The 19525-nt window shown below is 38.6% G+C and overlaps 1 protein-coding gene across 2 annotated transcripts in view; it reads left to right on the forward strand.

The window, feature by feature from the left end:
- Positions 1–16301, forward strand: part of DSC3 (desmocollin 3) — a 49126-nt gene extending 32825 nt beyond the window's left edge. Inside the window, exons 12-17 of one of the 2 annotated variants that reach the window (XM_047698248.1) lie at positions 1055–1279; positions 4208–4432; positions 6861–6982; positions 11486–11743; positions 13821–13863; positions 13943–14080. In XM_047698248.1, the coding sequence (XP_047554204.1) occupies positions 1055–1279; positions 4208–4432; positions 6861–6982; positions 11486–11743; positions 13821–13847 (857 nt within the window). In that variant the 3' untranslated portion in view covers positions 13848–13863; positions 13943–14080. Of the gene's footprint in view, positions 1–1054; positions 1280–4207; positions 4433–6860; positions 6983–11485; positions 11744–13820; positions 13864–13942 lie in introns of both variants that reach the window. The other variant, XM_047698247.1, reaches the window with a different exon arrangement.
- The last annotated feature ends 3224 nt before the right edge of the window (positions 16302–19525 follow it).

The following is a 19525-nucleotide window of genomic DNA, read 5'->3' on the forward strand; positions in this document are numbered from 1 at the left end:
GACAGAAATTACAAGAAGGCAGAGAGGCAGGTAGAGAGAGAGAGAGGAGGAAGCAGGCTCCCTGCTGAGCAGAGAGCCCCATGCGAGGCTCGATCCCAGGACCCTGGGATCGTGACCTGAGCCGAAGGCAGAGGCTTTAACCCACTGAGCCACCCAGGTACCCCTTGCAGACTTTTTTTGATAAATATTTGGAATTAGTAATTAGAAATTACTTTTAAGGCTATTCTTATTTCTCTTAATTATCTAACAAGGGTGAGCCTTGTAAGGTAAGCTAGGTCTTACTTCTCTTTATATCCTCAGCATGGTGGGATCTCAAATGGATCCATGCTGGAGGGCAAAGACAACACTCAAGTCTAGGCTCAGGTGAAATGGCCTCACTAGACTCTTCTATATCTCTTTATGCCACTTTAAATAGAATCTTTGAGAAACTCAACTGATTATTAGGTCAAAGTGATCCTCTCCTTGAATTCTGTTGCTTAAAACAACCCAGAGGTTGTTAACCCCAGCTTCATATTAGAATATTAGAATAATTCATAATTAGAATAATACTCTAATTCAGTTAGAATAATAATAATAATAATTAACTTTGGACCCTTAAAAAATCATTTTGTAGACATGACTTGGACACACTGAATCAGAATCCTGGGTTAGGAAACCCAAACATCATATATTTAAAAAAATCTGCCCAAGTGGCTTAAATGTGTATCATGATTAGAATAACTTTCTGTAACCTTTTAATGTTCATTCACATCTGTACTAGAAGGAACCCGCCCTGAAACACAGAGTTTGCAATTCACACACTGATTTTTAGTGTTTGGTAATAATCCTGGCGTAAGGGTTATTGGCAGTTGTGGCTGATATTATCAATGGTGGTTCTCATTTTAGATGATCTGTAGGTTTCATTTATCCTTCTGCATTCTTATTTCCCATTTTCTGTAATCATCAGCTTATTTAAGAAAACATATGTCATATATAGAATGTCATTAGTTCGTTTTATTAGGAAACTGTAAAAGAAGGCAAAAAGCAACACTGAACCTTTTCTCTTTCTTTCCAGATGGTAGATCATGTACCGGAACACTTGTGGTTAACATTGAAGATATGAATGATAATCCACCAGAAATACTTCAGAGTTACGTAACAGTTTGCAAACCAAAGATGAAGTACACTGACATTTCGGCTGTCGATCCCGATGAACCTATCCATGGTGCTCCATTTTATTTCAGCTTGGCGAACAGTTCTCCAGAAACGAACAGAATGTGGACCCTCACCAGAGTTAATGGTATTTATTTACTTGTTTATCTTTAATTATTTATTTGAGAGAGAGAGGGAGGAGAGTGTGTGTGGGCATGTGAGCAAGTGGGTGGAGAGCAGAGGGACAGAATCTTCCAGCAGACCCATGAGCTCATGACCTGAGCCAAAACCAAGTATCAGACACTTAACCGGCTGAGCCACCCAACCACCCCAAAAATATTTAATAAAAAGTAATGATTTATATGCTCTAAAATAAGTGGATTTCCTTGTTTACTGTAATATTCTCATTAATATATTTGAGGAGACTAAATCTTTTACAAATATTATAGGGGGTCTGTGTTATATATTGCATATAAAATGAAAGAAATAATAATTTTTATGAAGGCAAAATTTATGTTTACAACAGACAAAAAGCTTTACTAAAATATTGCAGCTTATCATTAAGAAAGTTTTTTTTTGGTGGGTTTTTTTTTGTTTTGTTTTGTTTTTTTTTTGTTTGTTTTTTTTTTTTTGAGAGAGAGTGGGTGGGGGAAGGAAAGAGGGAGAGAGAGAATCAGGCAGACCTCAGTCTCATGAACCTGAGATCACGACCCAAGCCAAAATCAAGTGAGATGCTTAGCCAACTGAGCCACCCAGATACCCCTGGCGTATTTTTAAAGTGACAGCAGTGAGGTGAGGTGGAACAGAGATGGGCAGTTTAAATTTTTGGGGGGCACCTGGGTGGCTCAGTGGGTTAAAGCTTCTGTCTTCAGGTCATGGTCTCAGGGTTCTGGGATTGAGCCCTGCATTGGACTCTCTGCTCAGCGGGGAGCCTACTTCCTCCTCTCTCTCTGCCTGCCTCTCTGCCCACTTGTGATCTCTGTCTGTCAAATAAATAAATAAAATCTTTAAAAAAAATAAATTTTAGTGTAAGTGAACTCTAGAAATGAGGATACTGGGTGTAGGAGGCAAGCACTCTATAGTATTCTGGAAGGAAACATGGTGGGATATGCACAGAGGCGTGACGTTGGAGCCCTCAGAACAGCCTCCTGTGATGGTGGTTTCTGGCGGGGGGGGCTGTATTCTATATTTCAGCCACCCTTCACTGCTGTTTTGTTACTGTGTCATGCTCTTTCATGCAAGTGGACTTTTGGTGTATGCCATCCCTTCTGCCTAGACTACCCCTTCGCATGTCATAGTTCAGTAGTAACTCATGATACCTGGGGAGCACTTCCCATCCACCATGCACTGTTCCGACCCTGCAGATATGTGCAGAGATTAACAAGACAGACATGACCCTGGCTCAGATGCTCAGAGCTATGAAGTCTTTCTTGAAGCAGAAGTAGCATCATGACCTTTTCTACCTTTATGATAGCTCCTTTCATGTTGTATTATCATCTGTTTACCTTTCTCCTCCAATACATGAGTCTACCAGGATGTTTATGATTCATCTGTGTATTTCCAGCATGTAACCCAGTGCTTAGTAGATACCAACAGCTTAAGGAGTGTTTGTCTAATCGATAACAGGTTAATACATATGCACAAATGAAGGAAAATGCTGGGGGAATAAGTAAACCAGTGTTGTTAGTGTTTAGGTTTTAGCAAGAATGCCAAGAGACTGGGTGGGAGGATGGACGGAATCTGGTCGTGAGGGGCCTGACTTTTGTACAGTTGGTGACAGCAGGTGTGCACTGGGAAGTTTGCTAGGAAGGAATGCTGTGCCCAGATTTATGTCTTAACAAGTTGGCGTTGGTGGCAGGACGGTATGAAGAGGGCAGAGTGGAATGGCAAGGACGTCACAGGCTGCTGCATTAGTATGAATAAACGAGATGTGACTACAGCTGAGCTTGCGGTCTTGAGGGAGGAGAGGAATTTGAAGGATTTTATTCTAGCCACACCATGATCTGGGAGGGTTCTACCTAAACCTTAGTAGTAATTTACATTCCTTTGGGGAACTTTACATCTGAGGTGCAGCCAAAATTTTTGCAGCTCTTATCAGCTGTAACAGCACATTTAAGAAAGGTTTAGAAGTGGCTTCCAGAATGTGCGTTGCGCACCTGTGTCATTTCACTTACTGCAAAACTGCAATTGAAAGTGCACAGAGCTTTTGGTCAGTTGATAATGAAGTCATTAAAATAGGTATCAAGGCTATTGGGGAAATAGCATAGTTGATAAAAATGTATTGTTATGATACAGATACATCCGTTTTTATGTAAAGCTTATTTCTGGCCTGGGTGACATTAATTAGCTTTCTGGTATTGAGACCACTTCTAGAGGGAAGGCTTTCTTTTTTTTTTTTTAAGGTTTTATTTATTTATTTGACAGAGAGAGAGAGAGACCACAAGTAGGCAGAGAGGCAGGCAGAGAAACAGGGGGGAAGCAGGCTCCCTGCTGAGCCAATGCAGGGCTTGATCCCAGGACCCTGAGATCATGATCTGAGCTGAAGGCAGAGGCCTAACCCACTGAGCCACCCCTAGAGCGAAGGCATTTTAACAGTGTTTATTGTACTTTGAAAAGTTACCTTATGTGTAAAGATAATGGACAGTTACCAGAAAGTAAAGGAATAAGAGAATGTCAACTTAAGACATACTTTGTGCATTAACCATTGCTGTTAATTCTTTACGAATACCACAAACTGGTATCATAGAAAAATGCTTGAGGTGTCTGTAAAGGGCCCATCTACCATCACTGGTTTTTAAATAAGAGAAAGACAAGGGAATATTAAATATTGCTGAAATGCTACTGGATCACTCCAAGGTCAAATTATATCTCTCAGCCTCTCTTGTAAAAAGTTACAGTGGGTATACATGGTAATATTAGTGCTGAGAAAGGTTGAAGGTAGTTCTCCATTTTAATTCATTTTCATGTGGCAGGTGGTCCCTTAAGAATTAATATGTGTAGAAACGAGTGCGGCAAAACAAATGTTAAGGGAGAGATAAATGTCCATTAAAGAACTAATTCTTTCCTTTTCTTTCAGATACAGCTGCCCGTCTTTCATATCAGAAAAATGCTGAATTTCAGGAATATAGTGTTCCTATTACTGTAAAAGACAGAGAAGGTCAATCTACAACAAAAACTGTGAGAGTTAATCTGTGTGATTGTACTCATCCAAGTCAATGCCTGGCAGCTCGAAGGAGTGCAGAAGTCATACTCGGAAAATGGGCGATCCTGGCGATCCTGCTGGGTATAGCATTATTATTTTGTAAGTCCTTTTACTGACTTAAAGTTAAAATGTATCATAAATACCTGAGTGCAAGAAAAGGCCTCTAAAAAGTAATCTTGTCCAACTATCCATCAGGGGTGGGCAATTTACCAATTGCTTTTGTGTTATTATCTAGTTCTGATGGAATATTTCCAGGGAGAGGGAGCAAGATCCTTTTTGAGATACGATTTCATACTTGCACAGAGCTGTTTAAAATTCCTTAGACTGTACCAAATCTGTCAATACATAGTTTTCATTTTTGGCCCTGATACTAACCTCTTTAGGGCTAAATAAAACAATCTAAAACTTCTGCCATATAAAAGTCCATGACAAGCCACTGGGATCTCTTCTCATCCTTTAGCCACGGCCTTATGGGAATGACTCGGATCATGGCAGTATCTCTTTTTGGGGGTGTCTCTTGCTAGTTTTGATTTTTTTTTAACCTCCTCCTTGCTGGTTGTTTAGTTCCCAATGACATCATATTTTCCCCTCCTTTCTTCCATCCACTCCTCCAGCCTGGATTAGCGGTTGTTCCTTTGTTCTGTGATAGGACTAGCAGTTAGAAGCAAGACTCTGGAGCCAAACTATCTGGGTCTGTAACCCAGCTGTATCATTTGCAAGCCATGTGACCTGGGGCGAGTTACTTACTGTGCTTCAGTTTCCTCATCTGCAAAAGGGGGATATTTGGAGTAGCCTGCTTTATGGGGCATCACTGAGCAGTAAGTGAGTTAATGCATGTGAAGAGCTTAGAATAGTACAGTGTTCAGTATTTTCAGCAGCTCCACAAAATACATATCTACTGAAGACCTACAATATGCCAGAAACTGTCTAGGTGCTTGGGGGTCATCAGTGAACAAAACAGACAAAACCAAACATAAACACTGTGCTTTGTGACAGCAAGCTAATAAAGAAACAAAATGCTGTAGAGGAAAAAATTGAGCAAAATAATTAGGAACTGTAGTCCCGTGGAGTGTATGTGGGTGATTGTGGGAGATAACGGTGAGTGACTGCAGCTTTTGATGGGTGGTTTGGTTGAGGCTGACAAGGTTATCTTTTCTTCTTTTTTTCTTTTTTTTAAAATATTTTAAAAAAGATTTGATTTATTTATTATTTATTTGACAGACAGAGATCACAAGCAGGCAGAGAGGCAGGCAGAGAGAGAGAGAGAGGAGGAAGCAGGCTCCTCACTGAGTGGAGAGCCCGATATAGGGCTCGATCCCAGGACCCTGAGATCATGACCTGAGCCGAAGGCAGAGGCTTAACCCACTGAGCCACCCAGGCACCCCCCCCTTTTTTTTTGGTCTGAAAATGTCCCTTTCCTAGTTTTAAAAAATTTTATTTATTTATTTTTCATTATGCTCAGTTAGCGTACATACAAGGTTATCTTTGATGATTTTTGGGAAAGGTGAGAGTCAGCCAAGTACAGTACCTGGGGGAAAAGTTTTTAGTCAGGGTGAGAATCAGCTTAAAGGCCCTTAGGAAAGAGGGTGCTGGAAAAGTCAAGGCATGGCAGGGACACCCATGTGGCTGGAGTGGAGTGCATTGAGAGAGCGGGATTGGACATGGAACCAGAAAGGTAACAAGGGGCCACATAGAGTGGGTGGGCGTTGGCACCTTTTTTCTATAAAGGGCTAGATAGTATGTATTTTACATTTTGCAGGCCATGTGGTTTCACTGCCCTTCTAGTAGGAAAGCCACCATAGAACATTTTTCAGTGATGGGCATGACTGGGTTCCAATAGAACTTTATTTATGGATGCTAACATTAGAATTTCATATAATTTTCACATGCAATAAACTTCTTTTAATTTTTAAAATTTATTTAGAAACCATAGCTCATGGGCCATACAAAAACAATGCAGTGGACGGGATTTGGGGCTGCAGTTTGGTTACCCTTGATTAGAGGGGCTTGTAGAACATAGTAAGAATTGTCATTATTACAGCTAATTTTATTATCACATATTTCAACCTCCCGCAGGTATGATGTAGAATGAAAATTCTGAACAGACAAAATACAGAATAGTTTTATTTAAGGTACTTGGAGATAAATCTGTTCTGTTGAGAAAAGTCTATCGTGTTTTCATATAGGCAAACCATTCTTTTGGGAATCAGTAAATCTCTTTAAAGTCTCTGTCTTAAATAAACATCATTGAATTTTTTGAAAATTTATTACTTAACTCAAAATTGTATATACTTTAACATTGTAGAGACAATTCAAATTCTTAAAAGGAGCTATAATCAAAATATACATATAATTAATTCCAATTTTAGAGTCTAAGCTAAATCATGGCCTATTAATTTAGGAAAGCCAAGGTAACTCAAGGTACCATGCTTAGTGGCCTTGTTTTCCTCCCATGTACTTGAGGTAATAAAAAACAAAAGATGAGTATTTTATTCTATGTATGTTAATTTTTTTTTTTTTAATGCAGCTGTATTGCTAACTTTGGTATGTGGAGTTGTTGGTGCAAAAAAAAAAAAAGCTTTTCCTGAAGATTTAGCACAGCAAAACTTGATTATATCAAACACAGAAGCACCTGGAGATGATAAGGTGGTGAGTAATTTTTTAAAATGACTGTTTATCTGAGTATCTCCCATGATTTCTTTTACTGATTCTCATGAAGTCATTTTGTAATTTAGGAGTTAATATTTGTATTTTTAGTTTGGTCAGCTTTCGTAGGCAGAAGTATTTTATCTGTCAATATTCAAATATTTATGTAGGTGGCATTTATTGAACTTCTTAAATCAGATGTGTTGTTTTAATTATCATTCTTCCACTCTCTAGTGTTATGATATGAAACTTTCTCTTTGATGTTGGGAAATTATTATAATAACAGTGTTTTAGCTGCTCTCTTCAGTGTACATTTCCAGATATTACTTGTTAATCTGACTCTGACCACTTATCATAGGAAAAAAAACCTTATTAAAAGTTTTCAAGATAAACTAAGAACATATCAAAGAGATACATATATTTTTAGAAAGTGTGGGGGAGAACAGATTAGTCAGAAGAATTGCCACTCTCTTTCCTTATGTGTTTCTTGAGACCGCTGAGGTGCTTAGTACTGGGCTTCTTGTTTTGGGGGATGTGTATTTAAAAAGTTCTTACAGGGCATGTTCTTCCCTCAAAAAGATTTCAAACTATTTATGAGAAATTGGATCTACTTTTATGGGAAAAATAAGTAGGAACATGCCAGTATACCATTAGCACCAATGTGATAGTCACTGTTGTTCAAAGATACTTGTGGTACGTAAGTGTGTTCCTGATGTCTGGATGAACCGGAAAGGCTTAATGAAAGAGGTACACATTCCTCGCTAACTTAAAGAATAAGAAGGGTGAGAGAGTGGAGAAATGGTGGGAATAGCTAATGAGGTGGAAAACAGCCTTAAGGACAAAAAAGGAGATGGCAAAATGTGGAGATTATTCCACAAATAGTAAAGAAATTGATTTGAAATGGAAGAAATGATGTTTCACAATAGAAGCTTGACATTAAGTTAGGCTTTTGTGGGGAGAGGGTGTAAGAGAGGAATAGGACATGGGACTGTCGTATGCCATATTAAGGATTTGGGATTTATTCTCTTGGTCAGGAAGAGCCAGTGAAGGCTTTTCTGCACAGAAGGGCATAAAGGGAGCAGTGTGATGCTGAGTGAGTAGGGTGATCAGTGAGAAGAGGAAGATGTAAGGGACAGGGAAGATAAAGGATTAGAATCTCAATGGTTGAAGCAGTAGTCAACCTGATGCAGTTGAAGCAGTGGTCAACCTATCAATGACTGATAATAGTCATTGGAAATAAGGATAATAAATATTTCAAATGCATAAATGATAAGCTTGTTAGCTTTTGAGTAACAAAAATGAAGTCAAAGTGACAGAGGCCATAACTAAGGACAATGACTTTATATCAAGCTTTTTCTGTATCTTGGTGTGAAGGGATCTAGAAAGAATTCTTTTTTTTTTTAATTTAATTTTATTTTTTCAGTGTTCCAAGATTCATTGTTTATGCACCACACCCAGTGCTCCATGCAATACATGCCCTCCTTAATACCCACCACCAGGCTCACCTAGCCCCCCAGCCCCCTCCCCTCCAAAACCCTCAAGTTTGTTTCTCAGAGTCCACAGTCTCTCAGTTCATCTCCCCCTCTGATTTAGCCCAATTCACTTTTGCTTTCCTTCTCCTAATGTCCTCCATGTTATTCCTTATGTTCCACAAGTAACTAAAACCATATGATAATTGACTTTCTCTACTTGACTTATTTCACTCAGCATAATCTCCTCCAGTCCCATTCATGTTGATACAAAAGTTGGGTATTCATTCATCCTTTCTGGTGGCTGTGTAATATTCCACTGTATATATGTACCACATCTTTATCCATTCATCTGTTGAAGGGCATCTTGGTTCTTTCCACAGTTTGGTGATTGAAAGCATCTTTCTTATTGACTTTATCTCTTTAACTACCTCCCACCATCAGGGAAAATCATTGCCCACCTCTGCCTCACAGGCCTACATATGGAACCCTGTAATTATTTCTCCATTCAGAAAATACATTTAGTCCCTTAACAGTCCTTGACTCATAGTAAGTTCTTATTTTATATCCGAGAAGGGAATTATTGAGATGTTCATAATATTTGTTCTTGGCTATTTGATGCCAGAGCTGTAGCATTAATGGGCCTCTCCACCATAATGTACTCATCCGTATTGTTATCTGATCTCTGTTAGAAACACTTACCGAAAGGACTCAGAATTATCAGTTTAATTTTATGTATATTTTTATAAAAGGTAACAACATTTCTTAGTGGATCTGTAAGCTCATTTTAGTACAATGAGTACAGGTGATGATGACTTTGATTCTGGAGCTAAATTTAAGTCAGAGACATTCAGGTGGGGTTAGGAGCTGGTCGAAAAGTCAGGACCAGAGAAGTTAAATCTGCAAATCATTGACATGGAAAAGGAATTGTTGATACCTTGTGAGAATAAGCTTTGGGCAACACACGTGGAGATGGTCAGGAAGGAACAGAGAATAGAAGAATGTGAAACAGGGCACTGTGGGCTGAGTCTTCGTTTTGGTTAAACTTCAATTTTCTTGGTATTAGCTTGTATGACCTCTGAAAACGTGTTTATAATGATAAAAATTATACCATCAACGATATTTGATAATGAGGGTTTTTTGTTTTGTTTTTTAATGAAATTTCACTGTAGCAGCAACCTAAGCAAAAAATATAGGGTAGCAGTGCCACCAAATGGCTGCTTCTCAGTTCTCATTTCTGGTATAATTTTCCCAGGCAGTGAGATACCATGTATGACATTTATAGATACGTTTCAGATCCTGAAATATCCAAAACTCCAAATCATCTGAACTTGAAAATCTTCCGGTTTAGTTAGAGACTCTGCATATTAAATAGAAGAAAAACAAGTTGGTAACAAGATGGCACAATGGAGCCTGATTCTAATGGAGGTCTTGCCTGACAGTTGCAGTTCATAATTAGAACTGACACGCTTGAGTTTACTGCTCTAACTTAATGTCTCACCGGCAGCCCGGAGTTCCATATGAGGTTCCCACATTAAGTCGATGCTTAGTCAAGTCTTTTTTTATCTTCAAACACTCCCTCAACTGTCCTCCTCTAGTTCCCTGCTTATCTCTTTTTCTTTGAAATTGGGCTTGAGAGATTTATACTTGATTTCTCTATGATATTACTTTCTGTTTATTCAGCACTTCTTGGAAATTCTTTTGAATTTCCAATGGCCACTTTTTTGGCGTGAACCTCATAGGTGGATTATTTTATTCAAACTGGTTCTTAAACCACTTTGAAGTTTTCTCCTTCCCATAATCCTCTCTGTGTGGCTTCAGAGTTGTGCCTCTTGGATTCCTCTATTCTCCAGAAGCTATTTTATATCATTTCTGTCCTCTGATTCCCTTAACCACCCCGTAAAACGTGTTTTTTTTTTCTTTCTTGTGGTTCTATTCTTAGCCTTCTTTTCGTTTAGTCTGCCATTTTCTCTGGGTGTTAGAGTTGATTCCCATGGCTTCAGCTATCTCCTGTGTGGTGGTGATGTCTGAAATTATGGCTCCAGCTCGGCTCCCCCACCTGAACTCCAGCCCCACATATGCATATACTCATTTTGGGCATCCATGGGTTTCTCAAATTTACCAGGTCCAAAATGGAACTGTTCACCCTCCTCTCACCCACAAGTGTGTCCTTCATCCCTACTTAAGTGAATTATACCATTTATCTACTTGCACAAGCAGAGCACGTAGAAATAATTGCTGACTCTTCCCTTTGCTGTTTCATCCATCTGACCATCAGTAAACTTTGTATGGAGTCCAACCACTTTGAATCATTATTGCTCCTCCTATGGCCAACGTCTTTATCATGTTTCACCTAGAACGATGCAATGCAGTGACTTCTCTGATATTCATGACACTCAGCTTGTCTTCTCATTTGTCTTTTACGTTATTGCTTAGAATGGTTTTTAAAAAATACATCTCTTTCCTGTTATTAAAACCCTTCTTGGTGTCCCCATCATCTTCTTGATTGTCCAAATTTTTTAGCATGGCATATGGATCTTCATGTTCTGTGGCCTTTTGTAACCCCCCCCCCACTTCCTCTCTCACTTTGAACTCTTAAGTGGTAGCCATTCTCAGCAGGTTGAAAGTTGAGGATGCTTTGTGTGTAAACCTTCCTGCAGATAGTGCTTTCTTCTTCGCATTTTTCAAGTAGGAGTCTCTCAGTACAGTGTTTTCTAGTCTGTTCCACTTACTCTGTCTGTGCTTGGATTTTAATGCTTTTTCCTATAGCATTCTATATTCACCTATGTATACATTCTTACAGTAATTACCTATTTTTCTGCCTCATTGGAATAAGAGCTTCTTGGAGCCACTGAGGGATAATGTCCCTCTTTGCATCCCTACACTGGGCAGAGAATTTGAAAAGATAAGTGTCCATGAATGAATGGATGAATCAATGAAAGGTTAAATAAACGTTCTCTCTCCCTTGTCTTCTTATGACTTTACTTGGAATCTGTTTCCTTTCAATACAAATGGTCTTTTAAAAATTTTATTTCAGTGTTCTGGCAATGGGTTTATGACCCAGACAGTCAACAGCTCTGGCCAAGGCTTTTGCGGTACCATGGGATCAGGAGTGAAAAACGGAGGGCAGGAGACCATTGAAATGGTGAAAGGCGGACACCAGACCCTGGATTCGTGCGGGGGAACTGGGCACCATCACACCCTGGATTCCTGCCGGGGAGGACCTGTGGAGGTGGACAACTGCCGATATACCTACTCCGAGTGGCATAATTTCACTCAGCCCCGTCTTGGTGAAGTGAGTTTCTCTGAGTGTTTTGCCTCTGCATTAAATGCCCAAGTGTAGCACAATAGGAAATTGCAGTTAACATAGACTTTCAGAAGCTGCTTTTCCATATTTTTCAATGAATCCTTTCTTTTTCATTCTCTGGTCATTCCCTGCACTTCCCCCAACCCCCACTCCATGCCCTTTGATTTTGTTACATTCTTTAACATAGAAGAGATTTTATTCCATCTGTCCTATTTCTTTTAGTTTCTAAAATCTTGTGAGAACTGGAAGTTTTTAAAAACATAACCCTATTAAAGTTACATACCATTTTTAGATGTTTTTACCTCATTAACTAGTTTAATGTAGAAGAATGTGAAAAAACATCTCATTCCCTACAGTCACAAAACTCCCCAATCCCATCCGCATGTCTGAAAACAAAACATTTGTACACAGTTCTAGAGTGAACATTCCCGAATATGAGCTACAGGAACTCTGTATAATGTAAGAAGTACCATTCAAATCCGAAGTGTTTTTATTCAGCGCAAAGCAAGGATAATCAAAGAAAAGAGGGATTAAATCGTGGATTTTCAGTCTGGGCAGCATATCAGAATCCCCTGGGGAGCTTTGAAATGATGCTAATGCCTGTGCTCTACCTGGAAGGATTTGGATGTAACTGGTTTGGCTTATTATTCTTATTACTTTTAAATCCCCTCAGGTGATTCACATGTGCCACCTGGGTAGAGAAGCACTGGATTCAATATTCTATCTGGGACTAAGTTGTCTGTTTATCAGAGTGTACGGGTACTGTTGTAACCCCCCAACAGTGGACCAGAAGCCCTAATCCTTTAATGGGACTGCAGATAGACACCAGTCCGTGACACGGCTGCAGCCGATCACATGTCCATAGCGTATTTTGTTTCCCCATCAAATTAAAGTATTCATCTTTGTTCTGTTTCTAGACAGTCAGCATGCATGTAAGAACAGGTTGGAAAGGAGTGGAGCTTAAGAGGTGTTCTTAGGGGGTGCACTAATGTGTGCCTCGGGTAATGGAGTCTGAGGCTGAAATGATCCCGAAGAAAGACACCTGGTAACATAAGTCAAAGAAGGACGCCATGGATCGGAGAAGGAATGGGACCCCAGGGGAGGAGGGAGGAGGCACAGGAGTTCCGACAGGCTGGCAGCCAGGCTGGTAACAGACGGTGAGGCTGGATGCTCAGATGTGGCTGAATGCTTGGGCGCTCCATTCCAAAGGCCTGGTTTCTGCAATGAGGGTGATGTTGATTATTCTTTTTTTTTTTTTTTTAAAGATTTTATTTATTTATTTGACAGAGAGAGATCACAAGTAGACAGAGAGGCAGGCAGAGAGAGAGAGAGAGAGAGAGGGAAGCAGGCTCCCCGCTGAGCAGAGAGCCCGATGCGGGGCTCGATCCCAGGACCCTGAGATCATGACCTGAGCCGAAGGCAGCGGCTTAACCCACTGAGCCACCCAGGTGCCCCAATGTTGATTATTCTTAATTTTGCTAAAATGCTTGGTGCATCTCTCTATTTTGTCACATTTGGCTCTCTTGGAAACTTGATTCTGAAGCCAATGTGGTAATTCTTGCCTACTTTATAACTGTATGTTATAGTGGTTTTAGTTCATGTTTATTGGATATTTACTACGTGCTGGGCAAAATAAGAGCATTTTTGGTGCATTATTTTTTCATCATTATCGTGAGATAGTCACTGTGTATATTCCCATTTTAGAGATAAGGAGAGTTAGAAGTGAGACTTGAAGATGCTTAGTAACCTGCCCAAAGTCATAGACATAGTTGGTAAAGCCAGAGCTTTGACTCAAAATCAGGACTATTTGAATATCCAGTATCAAATTCTTAACCTCCATACATACTGTCACCATTTTGTGGACTAGCCTGACCTCTAGATTTAAACTTTAGGGTTAAGCATTTAATGATAATTTAAATGTGCTTAAATATGACATTGATATATATATATATATATATATATATATATATGATTTTTTATTTTGTATGGATTACTAGAAATGTAAGATATACTGACTGTGGTACGGTTATGCTATCGACCAATCATGTGCATTTTTTGTATGTAGGACTCCATTAGAGGACACACTGGTTAAAAATTAAACCTAAAAGGTAAATAAAAAATAAATTTTATGTTTGTATGTGTAAGAGTGTTTAAAACAATAATAGAATCCTTTTTTTTATTTTACAGAAATTGCATCTGTGTAACCAGAATGAAGATCACGTGCCATCTCAAGATTATGTCCTTACATACAACTATGAAGGAAGAGGATCTCCAGCTGGTTCTGTAGGTTGCTGCAGTGAAAAACAGGAAGAAGATGGCCTTGACTTTTTAAATAATTTGGGAGCCAAATTTACTACATTAGCAGAGACGTGCACAAAGAGATAATGTTAAAGTGTTACAATTAGACATGTATTTGCCAGACATCCTGGAGGTTTCCAAAAGGAATGAGATATTGTAATGTTCAATTTCAATTTCTAATACATATATGGATATATATTAGACTTTTAATTTCTAATATATATAAAGCTAGAAATATATAGATATTTTTAATATATCTATACATTAGAAAAAATATATAATTTTTCTAAATTTTGAATTGTACTATTTCCCAATTTGTATTTTTATAGCAATTTGTTGCTTCTGTTTTCCAAGGAGTTTGAAATGTTAAAATGCATTTTGTCTTCTTTACTGCCAGGTAAGGAGACAGCTAGAAAATCTTATATGGTATCATTGGAATTAAGGTCTATAAAGGACCTGCAGTGAATGTGTTGAGTTAGTATTAGTCCAATGATAGCTAAGCTGTACTTGATTGGATATAGAATGGCTATTTGGGCTAGAAATTCTGTTCTTGTTCCAGATTTAAATTTAAGTGGAATAGGATTATATCAAACATTGTGTTAAATTATATTGCATTTTTTAGTTCTTCAAAAAATCAGTACCACTGAGCTGGTAGCTCCAAAGACTACTAGAATTTCATTTTCCTTCTAGTTTAGCATTTAGATCACGAAGAGCAGTTCTATCCACTTGATTGCCCTAATAAGCTCTTAAAAAATACATAGCTATGTTGTTAAACTGCACCAGGGAAGTGTAGACCAAAAAATTGTGTTGTTTTTATGCTTTTGAATGTGTGCTTTATGGTTTGCAAAAGGATTATTATGAGGAATATATCTGAGTTTCCTTATTTTCAAGAAATAACTATATTCACTATACAGAGAATTATTGTCGTCATTTTAATGAAAAATGCCAAAGATCTATTGAGATTGTAATCACCGGTCTTGACATCTTTTTCCCTGAGATTCAGGACTACTATTGATAACTTGCAGTAATGAAAATTATACTGAAGAAAGAGTTACTTTTTTTGTTTTTAATATTGTACTTGCATATTTTTATTTGCAGGTTTAGGACATATGGCGTTTTATTTTCTCTCAACAGCAGTTATTTGCGATTACAATATGTTATCCTTAGGTGGATTGTGTCATGCCCCATATTCTGAAGACGCAGACCCCATCATAGTTATGAGATGAGTGTACATTTCTATTCACTACCGTTTTCACACAAATTCCTCCTTATTAAGGTAGATAAATATTTTAAAATACTGTAAAGAATCAAAAGAACCCCTTGGTGCAATTTAATATCTTCCATAATGTTGCTTAAGGTATAATGGGTCTCAAATTTGTTCAGTGATACGGTCCTTGGAAGAACTTGCAAAATATCCCAAAGCAATGGTGTTTAAACTTAAAATAATTAATACCTAATTTTATGATGAATCTAATATCACATTATTGTATACTCACTTCAAGTGTTAGCTTAAAAATAGACAAGAAATATGAAGTATCACCAATTGAAGAAAATTTTGGAAGACAAGACAAAATTAACTTAAAAATTTTGCAGCTTTTTGGGACTTACCCAAAGAATTGGGACCTACCCCTCCACCAAGCCCCCAAAACTCTTTATTTGACTTTGAGGCAGAATTTATGACCTAGCCCATGTAGTGGCAAAGTTCAGTATGAATATAGGCTTAACTGACTTTCTCTTTCTCTATACAGAGACAGAGAGGGAGAAGAGACAGACAGTGGTATCTCCCACTTTTCAAAATTTTGTGTTTCACGAAAGACCTACATTAATACCTGTTTTTGCTAACTTAAAGATGTCTGAAGAAAATTTTTGCTTATGTGAAAAAAGACAAAAAGTGAAAATAGCATTTACCAGTTGTCCTGCAGTGAGCCCTTACAGAGGCAACCCTTCCCCCCAACCCAGGGCAGTGGGACTCCCCCCAACCCCCCCCCCCAACTGTCCTCTGCTTCTCCACATCCAGCTGACAGAGCTCTGAATTGTTGCCTGTGAGCATCTATGTTTTATCTCCATTTACTTTCTGTATCCCTCAGTAAGATATGTCTTAAGATACCAGAAAAGCCAAAGAGAAGTTAATTTGGGGTCTGGAAACACTCAAAAATTTTCCATGTAAATGAATGGTAATTGCTTCTTTGCTTTATGCCATTTCAGCTTCCAGAAATTTTCATAGGAATGCTATAAGGGTAAACACACACACACACACACACACACACACACACACAATGTAAATATATACTTATATAAAACTATTACTCAATGTCATGTATAAAATAAAATGAAAACCAAAGGGGAAGATGATAACATAAGGTTGGCTATGTCCAAAATGGGAGTCCAGGGTTTTAGAAAGAGAGAGCCTCTCATACTTAGGTCTTCTGTGCTGCAGAGCTGAGCACATCAGGAAATAGTTCATGTACATTCGTGTAATTTCTTTAAAACTGTAGACAGCTAATTAAACATCTCTGGTTTCAGTGGAAAGGAGAGAGGAAACTAGGTGGAACAGTAGCTTTGCTTCGCAGATTGACTCTGCAAGCACAAATTAGGAGCAAACTGGAAAGGCTGTTACAGCTAGGGCTGCCTGACTTCCGGTGGCAGGGTTCCAGAGATGAAATGCTTTTCTTGGAGCTAATACTGAAATCTTCTTAAAATCTAATTCTGGGGGTGCCTGGGTGGCTCAGTGGGTTAAAGCCTCTGCCTTTGGCTCAGGTCATGATCCCAGGGTCCTGGGATCGAGCCCCGCATCGGGCTCTCTGCTCAGTGGGGAGCCTGCTTCCTCCTCTCTCTCTCTCTGCCTGCCTCTCAGCTTATCTCTATCTGTCAAATAAATAAATAAAATCTTCTAAAAAAAAAAAACCTAATTCTGGTAATTCTTTTTCTCTCCTATCTACTGACATTTAAAAAATTTAGAGTTGGATAACCATATTCTGTTGGTCAGATTTGAGGGGATAAAAGGAGCTGGGATGGGAGCACAAATCTTACTAAAGGGACTGGGGGGGGCATGACCATCCTAAGGCCCATTGTCACGTGCTGTGTTCTAACTTGAGCCTGGAAATGATAAAATACCACTTCCCTATTCACTGCTTGGTTTCCACTGGCATTGGTGTGATTCAAAGAAATCCAGCTCTCTTATCAGTCCCCTTTAATCTTTCTCCCAATATTGTCGATAACACTTAGGTGGCCAAATGCTCCAGGTTGTCAATCACCTTTTAGTATGAACTAGTTTTTATGTGATTGCTTTCTTATAGGGATTTTTCATGTAACAGAAGAAATAGGGTGCCTGGGTGGCTCAGTGGGTTAAGCCACTGCCTTCAGCTCAGGTCATGATCTCAGGGTCCTGGGATCAAGTCCCGCATCGGGCTCTTTGCTCGGCAGGGAGCCTGCTTCCCTCTCTCCCTCTCTGCCTGCCTCTTTGTCTACTTGTGATCTCTCTCTGTCAAATAAATAAATAAAATCTTAAAAAAAAAAAAAAAAGAAGAAATAGAAATTTTGAATACAGTAAAGAAAAAGACCAAGAAGTCATTTGGAAACACGGGGGACTTAGGGAGAATGCAGGCCCAAGTAGGGTATTTGGACAGTTAGCAACATGAAAATCCAGGCCTTCAAGGGCAAGGAGAGAAGCCAACAAAGGGACAGGAGTGGTAGTAAACACAATATTATTTGCTACTTAAATTTTCCTAGGCCAGGCTCTCCCTTTTTCTCCTTTTCTCAGGCCAGCGGCGGCTCCCATTTGATTTGGGTGAACTATCACCTCCCCTTTCTCCATGCCTCACCTTATTTGGAGTGTGGAATCAAGGGAAGAGCTGACTGCGTGGTGTGTCCGCAGGCATTTACAGGATGGGCCTGAACTGGCTGTGTGGAACAAACACGGCATTCATGGGGAATGCTTCCTCCCTTACGGAGCCCTCTGGGCCCTGAGATAGAAGGTCTTCAGTTAGGTGTGTGTCTGCATTATTTACTTGGTGCCACATTTCCCATTTTCTAATTTTTCTCTGAAATGTAGATTTTGAGACTGAGGCCTTTCAAAGGGTACTTTTCCTTTTAAAGTCTTCTTATGTTTAATGTAAACATTTATAATGTGGTATTCATCTTTCCTTATATGTGTAAGGGGGAAATTATGCTATTTCAATGTGAAAATTGCTCTCATTTTTTTCCAGTAAATATTCTTGAATTTTTAATGTAAATGTACAGATTGTTTTTTCATATTTTTATAAGGAAGCAGTGAACTGTCTAAAATGCAGTGAGGTTGGGGTTGCAGCATTTTTAACAAAACTTTAAGTCTGCTATTAAAAGAAGTTACTTCGCTTTTAAAGAAACAAGGCAGGTTAAAATAAGCAACAATTGGATGTGTAAAGTAATAGTTGCAGATACAGATTGTAATAAAACTGTTAACTTGTTATCGTGTCTTTACTATATTTAGAGATTAAATGGTTCTAAGATGATGATGTTATAAAATTGTGCTTAAGACTGGCATGAAAATAGATCCTTGATAATGTCTTCATTGTATTCCTGGAGAATATTTTATTTTATTTTTATTTATTTTAAAAATATTTTATTTATTTATTTGACAGAGACACAGCAAGAGAGGGAACACAAGCAGGGGGGAAGGGAGAGGGAGAAGCATTCTTTCTACTGAGCAGGGAGACTGATGCGGGCTTGATCCCAGGATCCTGAGATCATGGCTTGAGCTGAAGGCAGACACTTAACCAACTGAGCCATCCAGGCACCCCTCCTGGGGAATATTTTAGAGAATGGGTCATTACCAGGCTGTCAAGATCATTTACATATTAAACTATTTGGGGGGAAATCACTGTTTGGGGCACACCTTTACAAATCATATCTAGATAGATATCATTAGTATCTAATGGATATTAATATTAATATTAATGGATATCTAATGGATAGATATCATAGTATCTCTCCATCTATCAGATTGTCATTGGGTAAGAAGTATCGGAAGGTAGTTGTAATTGTAGAGTGTTCCAGAAATAAAATGCTATTATAGCATTCTCACCTAGAGCAGTGTAGTCAAGGGGAAACATTATGAGTTCAAGAAAAAAAAAAAAAGCAAGAGATATTCCAATCTTTTTCTGTCACTTACAGAATATGTGACCTTCAAGCTTAGTTCACAACTAAATTATGGTGCTGTTTATTTCACGGCAAATTTTTTCCCCGTGTGTGTGTGTGTGTGTGTGTGTGTGTGCTTTCCCACAAAGGTAAGGCTGACCATTTCAAAAATGTACGAGTTTTATCAAAAGGTTTAAATTATAGTGTAACTTGGACAATACTTTCAATTTCAGGAAATTTTATTGTGATTATTATTTTTATTTCTAAATATTTGTCTTTAAAAATGTTCACTGAATTTTTGTTTCTGATATCAAAACATTTGGTGAATTCCAAGCGTACAGCAGAATTGACTCAGTG

This window comes from Lutra lutra, chromosome 12 (genome assembly GCF_902655055.1).
Source record: "Lutra lutra chromosome 12, mLutLut1.2, whole genome shotgun sequence".
In the NCBI taxonomy this organism is placed as follows: Eukaryota; Metazoa; Chordata; class Mammalia; order Carnivora; family Mustelidae; genus Lutra; species Lutra lutra.